The sequence below is a fragment of the Pseudophryne corroboree genome, chromosome 6, assembly GCF_028390025.1.
Source record: "Pseudophryne corroboree isolate aPseCor3 chromosome 6, aPseCor3.hap2, whole genome shotgun sequence".
NCBI classification, from domain to species: Eukaryota; Metazoa; Chordata; class Amphibia; order Anura; family Myobatrachidae; genus Pseudophryne; species Pseudophryne corroboree.
Window position 1 is genome coordinate 551,617,199 of NC_086449.1, and position 15,339 is coordinate 551,632,537.

The following is a 15,339-nucleotide window of genomic DNA, read 5'->3' on the forward strand; positions in this document are numbered from 1 at the left end:
AACGCCTGATGAGGTTGATAAATGGGGACATGAAGGTATGCATCCTTTATGTCTACAGACACCATATAATCTCCCCCTTCCAGACTTGCAATGACCGCCCTGAGCGACTCCATCTTGAACTTGAACCTCTTTAAGTATAGGTTTAAGGATTTGAAATCTAGAATGGGTCTGACCGAACCGTCCGGTTTCGGGACCACAAACAGGGTTGAGTAATAGCCCATTCCCTGCTGCAGCAGGGGAACTTTGACCACTACTTGTTGGAGACACAATTTTTGAATTGCTGCTAAAACTACCTCCCTCTCTGGGGAAGAAGTCAGCAGTGCCGATTTGAAAAACCGGCGAGGAGGCACATCTTCGAATTCCAGCTTGTACCCCTGGGAAACAATGTCTATTGCCCAGGGATCCACCCGAGAGTGAACCCAGACTTGGCTGAAAAGACGAAGACGTGCCCACACTGGAGCGGACTCCCCCAGCGGAGCCCCAGCGTCATGCGGTGGATTTAGTAGAAGCCGGGGAGGACTTCTGTTCCTGGAAACTGGCTGTAGCTGGCAGCTTTTTCCCCTTGCCCTTACCTCTGGCAAGAAAGGAAGATCCCCGAGCTCTCTTGGATTTATGCGTCCGAAAGGACTGCATCTGATAATGTGGCGCTTTCTTAGGCTGTGAGGAAACATAAGGTAAAAAAGTTGATTGACCAGCAGTAGCTGTGGAAACTAGGTCCGCGAGACCTTCCCCAAACAACTCCTCACCTTTGTACGGCAAAACCTCCATATGCCGTTTTGAGTCGGCATCACCCGACCACTGTCGAGTCCACAGTGCCCGCCTGGCAGAAATCGCCATAGCATTTGCTCTGGACCCCAGTATGCCGATATCCCTTTGAGCCTCTCTCATATAAAGGACCGCATCCTTAATATGTCCCAGGGTCAATAAAATAGTTTCCTTATCCATCGTATCCATATCAGCAGATAAGGTATCGGTCCACGCTAGTACAGCTCTATAAACCCAACCCGGTCTGAGTAATGTACCGGTATGTGTGTAAATTGACTTCAAGGTAGTTTCCTGCTTGCGGCCAGCAGGATCCCTGAGGGCCGCTGTATCCTGAGACGGCAGCGCCACCTTTTTGGAAAGGCGCGTCAACGCCATGTCCACCCTTGGGGAGGATTCCCACCGTATCCATCCTTGATAGGGAAAGGATACGCCCTAAGAATCCTTTTGGGAATCTGCAGCTTCTTATCTGGAGTTTCCCAAGCATTTTCAAATAACTCATTTAATTCAAAAGAAGGTGGAAAAGTGACCTCAGGCTTCTTTTCTTTAAACATGTGGATTTTAGGATTAGGCACCGCGGGGTCAACTATAATATGCAGCACATCCTTTATAGCAATAATCATATAATGAATACTCTGCCAATTTTGGCTGCAACCTCGCATCATCATAATCGACACTAGAGTCAGACTCTGTGTCGGTATCTGTGTCAACTAACTGAGAAAGCGGCCGCTTTTGAGACCCAGAAGGTCCCTGTGACATAGGGAAAGGCAGGGTATGACCCTCTGTGTTGTCCCTGGACTCTGCTTTGTCCAAACGTTTGTGCAATAAATTCACATTTGCATTTAAAATATTCCACATATCCATCCAGTCATGTGTCGGCGTTGCCAACGGCGACACCACACTCATGCGCTCCACCTCCTCCCTAGGAGAGCCTTCCGCTTCAGACATGCCGACACGCACGTACTGACACACCACACACTCAGGGAAAGCTCTATCTGGAGACAGTTCCCCCACAAGGCCCTTTGGAGAGACAGAGAGAGAGTATGCCAGCACACACCCAGCGCCAATAATCTTGGGGAAAAGAAAAATATCACCCAGATACAGCGCTATTCACTGCGCCCAATTATGTGCCCCCCCTTCTTTAAAACCCTCTATCACCGTTGATCAGCAGGGGAGAGTCCGGGGAGCCAGCTTCTCAGCGTGTGCTTGAGGAGAAAATGGCGCTGGTGAGTGCTGAGGGAGAAGCCCCGCCCCCTCAGTGGCGGGCTTCGGTCCCGCTCTTTCTTTAAACTGGCGGGGGCTCTGAAATAATATCAAACTGAGTAATTATATTCCTAAAAGCCAGTGCTGAGGACTACACTGCAGCCCAGGGCGCGGCACCCCACAGTGTGCGCTGTGTGTGTGTGTTGTGGGAGCAATGGCGCGCAGCGTTACCGATGCGCGTTACCTCTCCGAAGCGCTGAAGTCTTCTGCCGCCTGTGAAGTCTTCTGCCTTCCTATACTCACCCAGCTTCTATTTTCCGGCTCTGCGAGGAGGACGGCGGCGCAGCTCCGGGACGAATCGCTAGGGAAGACCTGCGTTCTGACTCCCTCTGGAGCTAATGGTGTCCAGTAGCCAAAGAAGCAGAGCCTAGCATTTAAGTAGGTCTGCTTCTCTCTCCTCAGTCCCACGATGCAGGGAGCCTGTTGCCAGCAGGTCTCCCTGAAAATAAAAAACCTAACAAAATACTTTCTTTTCAGGAAGCTCGGGAGAGCTCCCTGTAGTGCACCCAGTCTCCTCTGGGCACAGTATTAAACTGAGGTCTGGAGGAGGGGCATAGAGGGAGGAGCCAGTGCACACCCATACCTAAAGTTCTTTTTAGTGCCCATGTCTCCTGTGGAGCCCGTCTATTCCCCATGGTCCTTACGGAGTCCCCAGCATCCTCTAGGACGTAAGAGAAATATACAGTATAACCCCCTCCCCCAGCAACATCTTGCCAATACAAATGTATAAGGGTAACTACTCACATCTATACCTTACTCCCTCATGCTTGACAAATCATATCTAAACTGCCTTTCTGTATCCCATCTGTTCACCCCCTCACTAACCAAGCCTAAACAATGCCGGATTTACTTGACTTGTATTAAACAACTTATGAAAGTAGTATTACAGCATTGATGTATTTTGTTCACATTATGGCCCTCATTCCGAGTCGTTCGCTCGGTATTTTTCTTCGCATCGCAGCGTTTTTCTGCTTAGTACGCATGCGCAATGTTCGCACTGCGACTGCGCCAAGTAATTTTGCTATGAAGATAGTATTTTTACTCACGGCTTTTTCTTCGCTCCGGCGATCGTAGTGTGATTGACAGGAAATGGGTGTTACTGGGCGGAAACACGGCGTTTTATGGGCGTGTGGATAAAAACGCTACCGTTTCCGGAAAAAATGCGGGAGTGGCTGGAGAAACGGAGGAGTGTCTGGCCGAACGCTGGGTGTGTTTGTGACGTCAAACCAGGAACGACAAGCACTGAACTGATCGCAGATGCCGAGTAAGGATGAAGCTACTCAGAAACTGCTAAGTAGTTTGTAATCGCAATATTGCGAATACATCGTTCGCAATTTTAAGAAGCTAAGATTCACTCCCAGTAGGCGGCGGCTTAGCGTGTGTAACTCTGCTAAAATCGCCTTGCGAGCGAACAACTCGGAATGAGGGCCAATGTTCCCTGTAATTACATTGGAAATTTGACATAGCACAATGGGGGTCATTCCGACCCTTTCGCACGCAGCGGTTCTTCGCTGTGGTGCGAACGGGTCGGAAATGCGCATGCGTGGCAGACGCATTGCGCATCGTTGCCTGGTGACGAACGTCGCCGGGCAATGACGCTGCCAACGACAAATGTGATCGCGGCGGCGATCGCAAGAAGATGGACAGGTGGGAGGCATTTCCGGGGTGGATACTCACCGTTTCCGGCCGAACGGAGGGCGAATGTCTGACGTCAAAGCCGGGACCTGCATCGCTGGATCCATCGCACAGGGTAAGTAGGTCTAGGCCTAGTCTTGTTTTGCAGGAAACCTTTTTAGCATAGCAGGGATGCACAAGTGTTGGCAGCCCTGCTATGCTAAAATACACTCCTCCATAGGCGGAGATTAGTTGATCGTACCAGCAGCAAAAAGTTGCTTGGTGCAATCAACTTGGAATGAGGGCCAATGTTTGTTAGTTAGACAGAAAAGCAGTACCCCATGTTTGCTATGTGCATTCTCTATGGCTACATGCACACCAAAGCAACATGTAACGGAAGCATAATATGCTCTCACAGCTTTGTAGGGATGTCTCTTCTAGTTCTAATATCCAGCATCTAGCCTTCAACTGGACAAATAATGTGTCCTTTTCAATAAACAGACATATGCTCCTCACACTTTATTGGTCATATGTAGCATAAATACGATGTACTCTAAGGCTGGGTACACACTAGGCAATATGTTACACAACCTGGTGGAACGGACAGACATATCGTGCACAATGGGTAGTCCGTCCCGACTAGTGTGCATTCCCGCCCGCCGACATATCAGTCATCCCATCTGCTGTGCTGCACGGCAGATGGGACAACCCGATGCCAGACGTCATGCTGCTGTATACAACCATGAATGATATATGGTTGTATACAACTGTATACAACTGTTATCTCGTCCTGAAGGTTGTTTCCTTGGCCACGATCCCAGATCCTCGTCGAGTGTACCTAGCCTTAGTTAAGGGACGGAACACCTATCCCTTAGTGCAGGCATTCCCAACCACGGTCCTCAAGGCACACTAACAGAGCAGGTTTTAGTGATATCCAGGCTTCAGCACAGGTGACTTAATTAGTACCTCACTTATTTTGATTTAACCATCTGTTGCTGCAGCCTGGTTATCACTAAAACCTGCACTGGTGTGCCTTGAGGACCGTAGTTGGGAATGCCTGCCTTAGGGGTATATGCAATTGCGGTCGAATTCCCGAAATTGTCGAAAAACGGGACTTTTTCGCCAAAAAGAAATAAATTCGACAATGCAATTCAGTACTTTCCGTCAAAAAAACGGACTTTCAAAATTCGACTTTTTGAAATTCGACATTTCTCAAATTCGACATTTCTGCAATGGTACAAATGCGGCAATTCGCCAAAAGTATATTCAATTGAAGTTTGGAAATTCGACAACAGTGCTTTTAGACAGTAAATTCGTCATTTTCAATCCGCCACACTTTGGTGGCGGAATCTAATAAAAAAAAATTAAAACATGTTTTTTTTGGTGTTTTTTTTATTGGTAATAGCATATCTATTTATATTAGAAGGGATTAGGTACTTGGTTTGTCTATTTTGGAGGCACAAGTATTATTTATATATTTTTAAAAATATATATATATATATTTTTTTAAATGGAATGGTAAAAACCCGAAAAAAAATGGCATGGGGTCCCCCCTCCTAAGAATAACCAGCCTCGGCTTCGAGCCGGTCCTGGTTCTAAAAATCCGGGGGGAAAACTGACAGGGGATCCCCCGTATTTTTAAAACCAGCACCGAGCTCTGCGCCTGGTGCTGGTGCAAAAAATACGGGGGGACAAAAAGAGTAGGGGTCCCCCGTATTTTTTACACCAGCATCGGGCTCCACTAGCTGGACAGATAATGCCACAGCCGGGGGTCACTTTTATACAGCGCCCTGCGGCCGTGGCATTAAATATCCAACTAGTCACCACTGGCCGGGGTACCCTGGGGGAGTGGGGACCCCTTCAATCAAGGGGAGAACCACAAGTACCAGCATGCGGGAGAAAAACGGGCCCGCTGGTACCTGTAGTTCTACTGGGAAAAAAATACCCAAATAAAAACAGGACACGCACACCGTGATAGTAAAACTTTATTACACACATGTCGACAGCAGTCACGTGGGGTCCCGGCATTCGTGGAAAGGGGTCCCATGTGTAAACATGGGACCCCTTTCAGTCCGTTTGGTCCGGGTGTTCGTTTTTTTTTTTTGCCAAGTACGTGGATTATAATCTGGACACTGGATTGAGGTGAGTATAATTTTATTCACAGGTACACGTGGATTCTACTTGGACAAGTGGACAGAGGTCGGCGTGTGAATATAGGTAAGTATGTATGTGTCGACATGTGTGTAATAAAGTTTTACTATCACGGTGTGCGTGTCCTGTTTTTATTTGGGTATTTTTTTTCCAGTAGAACTACAGGTACCAGCGGGCCCGTTTTTCTCCCGCATGCTGGTACTTGTGGTTCTCCAAGTACCAGCTTGCGGGGGAGGCTTGCTGGGACTTGTAGTACTACTGAAAACAAAATATTCTTACACTTTTCTCAAGGCTATCAGCCCCCCATCCGCAGCCCTTGGATGGGGGGGGGGGGGACAGCCTCGGGCTTCACCCCTGGCCCTTGGGTGGCTGGGGGGGGCCCCTTGATTGAAGGGGTCCCCACTCCCCCAGGGTACTCCGGCCAGGGGTGACTAGTTGGATATTTAATGCCACGGCCGCAGGGCGCTGTATAAAAGTGACCCCCGGCTGTGGCATTATCTGTCCAGCTAGTGGAGCCCGATGCTGGTGTAAAAAATACGGGGGACCTCTACTCTTTTTGTCCCCCGTATTTTTTGCACCAGCACCAGGCGCAGAGCCCGGTGCTGGTTTTAAAAATACGGGGGATCCCCTGTCAGTTTTCCCCCCGGATTTTTAGAACCAGGACCGGCTCGAAGAGCCCGAGGCTGGTTATGCTTTGGAGGGGGGACCCCACGCAATTTTTTTTCGTTTTTTTCCCCGTTTTTTAAAAATCGGATCAAAATCCGTCAAATCGGCCGTTTTTCGACAGCGGGACTGTCGAATCCGTTTTTTATTGAATATGTTGAATTTCGGCACCCACTTGCCGGAATTCGACGGTCGAATTGTGTCGAATTAAAAAACGGCCGAAAAATTGCCGCGATTCGCCGCTAATTGCATATACCCCTTAGTGACCTATTTATGACGTGATTGTGACATTGTAGAGCCTTTTTGCTTTTAAAATGGTAAATCATAACAATCTACAGCATCAATTTCCTCTGTTTGTGATATCTAGAATAGACTGTATACATCTTCCAGGGATGGGTATGATACTACTGTAAGATGGGTGGTATTCAGTATACTGGTTGTTGGGATCCCTGCGCACAGTATACCGGCGGTGGAATCCCGACAACCGGCATACCAACACCTTTTCTCCGTCTTGGAGGGAGAATAGATAGCATGGCGCGTGTAGCACACCACCGTGCCCGCAAGGGGCTCATTTGTGCTCGCCCCGCTGTCGACAAGCCAGCGGTCGGGATCCCGGCACCGGTATGCTGGCCGCCGGGGACCCGGCCGCCAGCAACTCGTACCACACCCCTGTAAGACACGTTTGTGGGCTAGGTTCCATTAAACAGAAGATGAAAGCTACAAGTTAAAGCCCTCCAAGACAACATGCTAGACACGCGCCACTGTTTAACATCTTGCCAATATGGTGTGCATAGAAAAATTCTACCTTGCAAAAAAATAAAAAATAAAGAAAATAAACACGGATAAAATACAATGCTGCCATATATGCATCACAATGACCTAATGTCAAACTACACAAAGAGGTGCAACATCACACAGCCTTTAACTCCAGCTGGGGCATCTGTCTCAGGGTAGCTTTTGTAATAACCAATTAGACATCCAAAATACTGAATGTGATTATAGCAGAGACATGATAAATATGAGGTATTTCTGACATTACGGATATTGGCACATCACAAGCTCAATCCGGGATTGAAAGCATGAACAGTGATTTACTGGGTCATATTTACCTTTGCATGATCGATGCGCACAGATAACTCCTTGGGTGCAAAGCCTCCAAATATAAGACTATGTACAGCTCCAATTCTTGCACATGCCAACATCGTATACATTGCTTGTGGTATCATCGGCATATATATGACAACTCTATCTCCTTTTCTGACTCCATACTTTGTCATGACACCAGCTAGCCTGGATACCTGAAAATAAATAACAGCAAATTGGAGGGGTTAATCACCTTTTATGGGTCTTTCAATAAAAGCTACAACAGCCATTGATGTTTGCCACATCTGTGTAGGTCACTGACTTATTAAAAATTGCCAAAAGTCATCTACAGTACAAGTAGCGGTGAGTAGAACATTGAATTAAGAATGGGTTCAACATTTGGTTAGGGGAAAAGAAAATTCTCAAACTGGATTTACAAACCAATACAATGTGCAAATTCTTATTGAAGTGGTGGAAATACTTAACGTCCTTCTTTTTGGGATGACGGCCTAGAACTGCAGCTCTCAGCCATGGCTACATTACACTAATGGTGGCTACCAAGAGGACTCTGACTTTCAAGATGACATATTGCAAAGCTTCTAAAGATGACAGAGGGGGAGATGTATCAAAGCTTGGAGAGAGACGAAGTAGCCACTAATCAGCTCCTAGCTGACATATTACAGTCTGGGTTTGAAAAACACCAGTTAAGAGATGATTGGTTGGTACTTTGGGGGAGATGTTTCAAGCAGTGTAAAGACTGGAGAAGTGGATCAGTGGAGACGTTTTCCATAGCAACCTATCAACCGTAAAGTTAATAAGTTTATCAGGTACATTATAGAAAATCACAGGAAGAAGCCGATTGATTGCTATGGGCAACTCCTCCACTGGTCCTTTTTAGAAGGTTTGATACAGCTCCCATACAGACTGAACGATCATGCGGTCAGTCAACGAGGAGGGGGGGGGGGGGGGGGTTGTATGGCCTGGCAGCCTCTCCACAAGCAGTGGGGAGCGTGGCCTGGCAGCCACTCCATGAGGAGGGGAGAGTGTGGCCTAGCAGCCACTCCATACCACACACTTGGCATCTCAGTAGCATGGGGAACGCCTTGTAGGCTTATTAATACTTGGCCACTAAAAGTGAGGGTGTAGCCGGGGTCTGTTGCTCTGCTTGGGGCTTCTACACCTCACAGCGCTGCTGACCCCGGGCTGCCCAATGCTGCCGTGGCTCTCTAAGCTGTTGCCACTGGTCCCATGTCATGTCAGGCTGAAGAGAGGTATCCAACAAATAGCCTTGAGCTGGGGAGGCAGAGACCAATGGGAGGAGACATGGAGGCCAGATATAGTTTCTCCTCAGGGACTCCTAAGGCTAAATGAATCACTAGTTGATAGCTGTGACTGGAAGACACGGACTATAAAAGACTGGACACTTGATAACATACAGACTGAACGATCATGCTGTCAGGCAACGAGGAGGGGGGGGGGGGTTGTATGGCCTGGCAGCCTCTCCACAAGCAGTGGGGAGCGTGGCCTGGCAGCCACTCCATGAGGAGGGGAGAGTGTGGCCTAGCAGCCACTCCATACCGCACACTTGGCATCTCAGTAGCATGGGGAACGCCTTGTAGGCTTATTAATACTTGGCCACTAAAAGTGAGGGTGTAGCCGGGGTCTGTTGCTCTGCTTGGGGCTTCTACACCTCACAGCGCTGCTGACCCCGGGCTGCCCAATGCTGCCGTGGCTCTCTAAGCTGTTGCCACTGGTCCCATGTCATGTCAGGCTGAAGAGAGGTATCCAACAAATAGGCTTGAGCTGGGGAGGCAGAGACCAATGGGAGGAGACATGGAGGCCAGATATAGTTTCTCCTCAGGGACTCCTAAGGCTAAATGAACCACTAGTTGATAGCTGTGACTGGAAGACACTGACTATAAAAGACTGGACACTTGATAACTGACTGGCTCTGGAAGGATGTTTGGCCTGATGGGCCTGAACAAGCTTAGGAGCATGCACATTTTCAGCATATATTCAAGTACTCTCTACTGGGCCATAACCCTTCCACAATCAATGAGATGCTCAAGACGTCTGTAGAGTGTACAAGAATACACTCTACCTCAAACTCCCCTCCCTGTTGGAGTTAGGACTTTGATTGATTAAGTACCAACAGTTTAAAAGAGATATGGAAGGTATTTGTAATCTTCAAGTAAGATGGTAGTTCAAACTTATGAACCACAGTATTTATAACCTTCTCAATGGAAAATGGATCAATATATCTGGGTGTGAACTTTTTAGAAGGAACCCGAAGTCTTAAATTCCGGATTGAGACCCATACCTGATCTCCAGTTTTACGGCTTGGAATCGCCTTGCGCGTTTTATCTGTAAAAGTCTCGTAATGCTTGGAGGATCCATACTATGGTAACTTGTTTCCAAATTCTTGAAAACTGCTGAAGAGCTAGATCAGCGGCACACACTTCTAGAGCGGGAAGTGGGATGGAGGCCATAATTGATAAAGAGCAAGTGGATGTATAATAATGGTTGTTGTGGGCAAACTCCGCCCATGGGAGATACTCTACCCAATCGTCCTGGGAGGAAGACATCCGTAGAAAGGTTTACAAATCCTGATTTGGGTTTGGGTGAGAAATTTGGGTTGCCAGAAATGACGCTGGATCCACTATGGTCTGATTTTTACAATTAGGGGTAGACTCAACACAACACAGAGAGCTGGAAAGGGTATCAGCCTTACTGTTGAGTGGACCTGGACAATAACTGAGCTTGAAATTAAACAGAGTGAAAACAATGTCCAGCGGGCTTGACAAGGGTTGAGACATTGAGCCGTTCGGAGGTATAACAGATTCTTGTGATCTGTAAATACTGAAATTGGATGCTGTGTAACTTCGAGCATATATCTCCATTCCTCAAAAGCAAGTTTTATAGCAAGTAAATCCTGATCTCCAATGCAGTAGTCCCGTATAGCTGGCAGAAATGTACAAGAGATGTACCCTCAACAATGAATTTTGCAGACTTCAAAATATTGTGACAAAACAGCACCAACTCCCTCTGTGGACGCATCAACTTCCACAATAAATGGTAATGTTAAATCCGGTTGATGAAGAACAGGAGCGGACATGAAGGCTTGGTTTAATTCTGAGAAAGCCTTGATTGTTTCTGATGACCAATTAGATGGATCCGCACCTTTCCTGGTTAGTGCATAGATTACAGCAATGACAGAAGAATAATTTTTAACATATTTCCTGTAGAAATTAGGAAAACCCAGAAAGTGCCAAGAGTCCCTTGAGAGTAGTAGGCAAAGACCAGTCACGGATGGCTTGTACCTTCTCAGGATCCATTTTCAAATAGACAACGTAAATTATATAACTGAGGAAAGGAATGGAAGGCACCTTGAATGTACATTTCTCCCATTTACAGGACAGCCGATTTTCCCTTAATCTGGTTAGCACCTCTTTGACTGGAATGCGATGGGACTCTAGATCTTTCAAGAAGATTAGGATATCATCTAGAAATACCACTAGGCACTTGAAAAGCAGGTCCCTAAAAAGCTCATTGACAAAATGTTGAAAAACAGTTGGGGTGTTGCAGAGGCCAAAGGGCATAACGAGACATTCATAGTGCCCGTCGTGAGTATTAAAGGCCGTCTTCCACTTGTCACCAGAATGAATACGGATCAGGTTGTATGCTTCTCACAGGTTTAACTTAGTGAATAATGCGGCCCCCTTCAGCCGATCAAACAATTCCATGATTAAAGGAAGTGGATATCGGTTCTTAATAGTGATATCATTAAGACCTCGATAACCAATACAGGGACGCAAGCCTCCATATTTTTTCTTGACAAAGAAGAACCCAGCCCTAGGTGGTGATGGAAGAGGACTGAAAAACCTTTTATACAAATTCTTGCGGATGTATCCAGACACGGCTTGTGTCTTAGATAGCGATAATGGGTATATACGTCTCCTAGTGGGGAGTTTTACAAGGCAATAAATCGATAGGGCAGTCCGAAGGGAAGGAAGAGTATATGTGCCCTGCTTGCTGAAGACCTCTTTGTACTGTTGGTATGTTCAAGGTAAACCTGCTATTTCTGTTACACTACCAGTCCTGACAGTCTTTACTAATGACAAACAGTTCTTGAAACAATAAGTAGCATATAAATAGTACACCAGTCTGTCTGTGGGCTTTGTTTCTGTAACCAGGGAAATCCAATAAATAAATTGCCAGAGGCTTTGGGAATCATCAAAAAGGAAATCTCAAAATGTAGCGCTCCCATTTTCAACTTCAGAAGCTTAGTATGATGTGTTATAATGCCCTCTGGAATTTGACTTCCGTTAGCGAGACCATACAATCCAACTCGACTGTTTCGACTTTTGAAGTCTAGTATCGCAGGGATATAAATGGTGTAAGGGAAGACTTCAAGAGATGTGGGTAGAACAGATTCCCGCCTGAAAGGTGATTCGGAAGATACTCCTAGCTTAACCTCTCTTGCATAAGCTAGGAGTGGGAGTTTCCTGGCCAAAGAGTAAAAGACTTAACAAAATGATTGGATGAGCCACAGTACATGCAGAGATCATCCTGTTGACATCTCTGACGTTCTCCATTGGAGAGTCGGGAGCACTTGATTTGCTGTACCAACTGCACCTGTGTAGACTCTTGCTTGCCCAAATGAGTTAGAATATCGGCAGCCATCACTTGTTCAACCGCCGGATCCATTTGGCCAGTGCTTACTGTTACGTCAGGCTGAAGAGAGGTATATGACGAATGGGCTTGAGCTGGAGATGCAGAGACCACCGATGGGAGAAGACGTGTAGGCTGGATATAGTTCCTCCTCATTAACTCCTAAGGCTAAATGAATCACGAGTCAGTAGCTGTGACCGGAAGACACTGACTACAAAAGACTGGACACTTGATAACTGTGGCCAAAAAGCACTGTCCGTAAAGACTGTATACTTGATAACTGTGGCTTGAGAACAATGGGCCTAATTCAGACCTGATCGCTGCTGTGCGTTTTCGCACAGCAGCCAATCAGGTCTGAACTGCGCATGCGCCGGCGCCGCAGTGTGCCGGTGCATGCCAGACGGCCAATGGCCATCTCAGCCCTGCGATCGCCTCTGCCTGATTGACAGGCAGAGGCGGTCGCTGGGCGGGCCGGCAGTGTTTGGCCACCATTTTAGGGGCGCAGTCCGGGCAACGCAGGCACGCCCAGACTGTGGTGGGGGCGGGCCGTGGCAGCTGTGTGACGTCACACAGAGCCGCTGCGACCAGAACCGTGACGAGTAGCTCCCTGCCAGCGCGCAGGAGCTGCGCTGGTAGTGAGCTACTCATCAAGTACAAAAGCATCACCGCTGTGCGATGCTTTTGTACTTGTGCGGCAGGGCAGAGCCAGACATGCGGGGCGGACTAGCCCTGTGCTGGGTGTCCCCCCGCATATCTGAGTATCTTATCGTACGATCAAGTCTGAACTAGGCCCAATAACTGTGGGGACTGGATACTTGATAACTGTGGCTTTAAGACACTGACTGTGAAGACTGGATAATTGATAGCTGTGGCTGAAAGACCCTGTCTGTGAAGACTGAGAGCTGAGTAACTGGACAGGAGCCCAAAGGAACCCCCCCAACAGCACCGGGACAACCAAGAATTCTGCCCGGTGTACAGGCAGCCGCAAAAGGAGGCGTCGGCACCAGGCTAAGGACTGGAGCACGGTGGAGAGCAGAGCAACACACTGATGGAAAAGGCAGAAGGCTTCCAGGGACTCAGAACACAGGAGCACAGAGCTGGAGCACTTGCTAGGAAGAACAACATAAAAGCACTGGCAGCATTTGACCCAGATCCAGAACCTCTTAAAGGAGGAGACAGTCTGGGATTGGCTGAGGAACCAGAAAGAGAGTTGCTATTGGCTGTATTGCATGCCTTGGTCTCCCAACATGGTGGCTCCCTAAACTGCAGACACACAAGGATGTGCTCCATTACCTGCTGAGTTCCTGCCCCCTGAGCCCGCATCAGTCAATTCCACCAGCCCCACCACTGTAGAACAGCCATCAACCAGACAGGCAGCCCAAAGGACCTGGCGCCGACGGTGAGACCCTGGACCCTGACATCCCACCATCATCTCAGGGAACCTCTACAGAGGAGATCAGTTCTCCACAACTGAGGGTACCCCAAACATCCAAAATAGCACTGTGACCAGAGGATCATCTGCTAATGTCTGCCACCCTAGATTAGAATGCCACTTTGTCAACTTCCAAATTCAGGCACATAGCTGAAGCCTTCCTTGCAGACACTTCAGCACCTCCCAGTATAATAGTGCCCAGTATATTAGTGAGCTTCTCCATCTTCTACAGTGAGCTTCTCCATTTATTACCCTGCCCCTGCATCAAAAACATGGTTACAGCATCTCATAAGAAAAGTATATTTATAAAAAAAAAAAAACCACACACCATGGCTTGTGTTGCAGAACATTATGCCTCCTCCTGGCTAATACTACCCTTACATTCATAGTTTTTGTGGCCTGGACTCTGAGGAGCCCAACGCTCTCCAGATACCAGTCTAAAGCCTGCACCCTCCATCAAGGTATAAAACTTCAATTTTGAATGAGAACATAGCTTTAAAAAGCAGTTCGAAAGCAATTTTGAACTATAGTTTTAGTATCGCTTTTACATTCTTCTCAAATTGTAATACTGTACAGTATGTGAGTATAATATATGTGGAAGTCATTCTATTCTTGCTTCATGGTTTTTTTTTTTTTAAATCTTGTTTCAGCACATTTATTACTTTTAGCGATAGCGTCACCTAAACATTTTAAGGGGGATATCCTATTAGCCCCTGTAAAACACTGGGTGCGAAAAATTTATGTTTTTCGCGATTTTTCACAGACTATTGATTGATTGCCTGTAAAAAAAAAAAAAAAATGCCCGTTCTCCCGAAAACGGTAGAAAAAGCCCCACACGAAAACGTGGCTGTTTCTGGGGATTTGGTTTCGCCTGCCTGAGGCAGACAAAACAAAATCCCCGATGACCGGGATATCCTGCAGTGTCCCACACCCGCTGCAGCAGTAGCAGGCTGGGACTGCAGGCATGGCGCCGCGGCCCAGAAGCCGCCACCAGCTTGGTGACGCCCGGCGGAGAAGTCGGGGCAGCGCCATGACCATATCCCTCCCTCTCCACCCCGTAAATTATCAGGGCTAATTGGATATCCCCCTAAGTAATTATATTCATTACAAATTATTTGATTTGCAATTTTTTGGTTAAAAAAAAACGCGATGGCCTGCTAGCGCTTACACAGGTGGAAAGAAAAAGGTCGAAAATCAATATCTTAGAACACCAGTAACCAGGAAATAAACCAGCTATATACAGTAAGCAAAGAATTAAATATTAAGGACCCCGTTGCCAGGGCCGGTGCTAGGGTGTTCGGCGCCCTCCTGCAAACTATCAATTTTGCGCCTTTCTACAAATACAAATGTGACCGATCTCATCCTCAGAGCTGTAACTAGACATTTTGGTGCCCCCCCCCCTCAAGATCCATAAATATAGGGTCATAAAAAAATGACATAAAATATAGGGGCGTAAAATAATTAAAATAATTAGGACACATAGTATTCAACATTATTCAAAATTACGCCACACAGTATTACCACTTATATACATTACGCCAGGTAGTGCCCCTTATATACATTACGCCAAATACAGCCCCATTTTACATATTGCACCAGGTAGAGCCAGTCACACATTATTCCAGGTAGAGCACCCTTCTACACTTTGCGCCAGGTAGAGCACCCTTTTACACATGCAGCTTCCCCCAGCAGGGGGAAGT

At 47.2% G+C, this 15,339-nt stretch overlaps 1 protein-coding gene across 1 annotated transcript in view; it reads right to left on the minus strand.

Moving 5' to 3' along the window:
* ACSS3 (acyl-CoA synthetase short chain family member 3) overlaps positions 1–15,339 on the minus strand; it is a 295,452-nt gene that overhangs the window by 161,232 nt on the left and 118,881 nt on the right. The window contains exon 4 of the mRNA XM_063927708.1: positions 7,563–7,751. Within this exon, the coding sequence (XP_063783778.1) occupies positions 7,563–7,751 (189 nt within the window). The remainder of the gene's footprint in view (positions 1–7,562; positions 7,752–15,339) is intronic.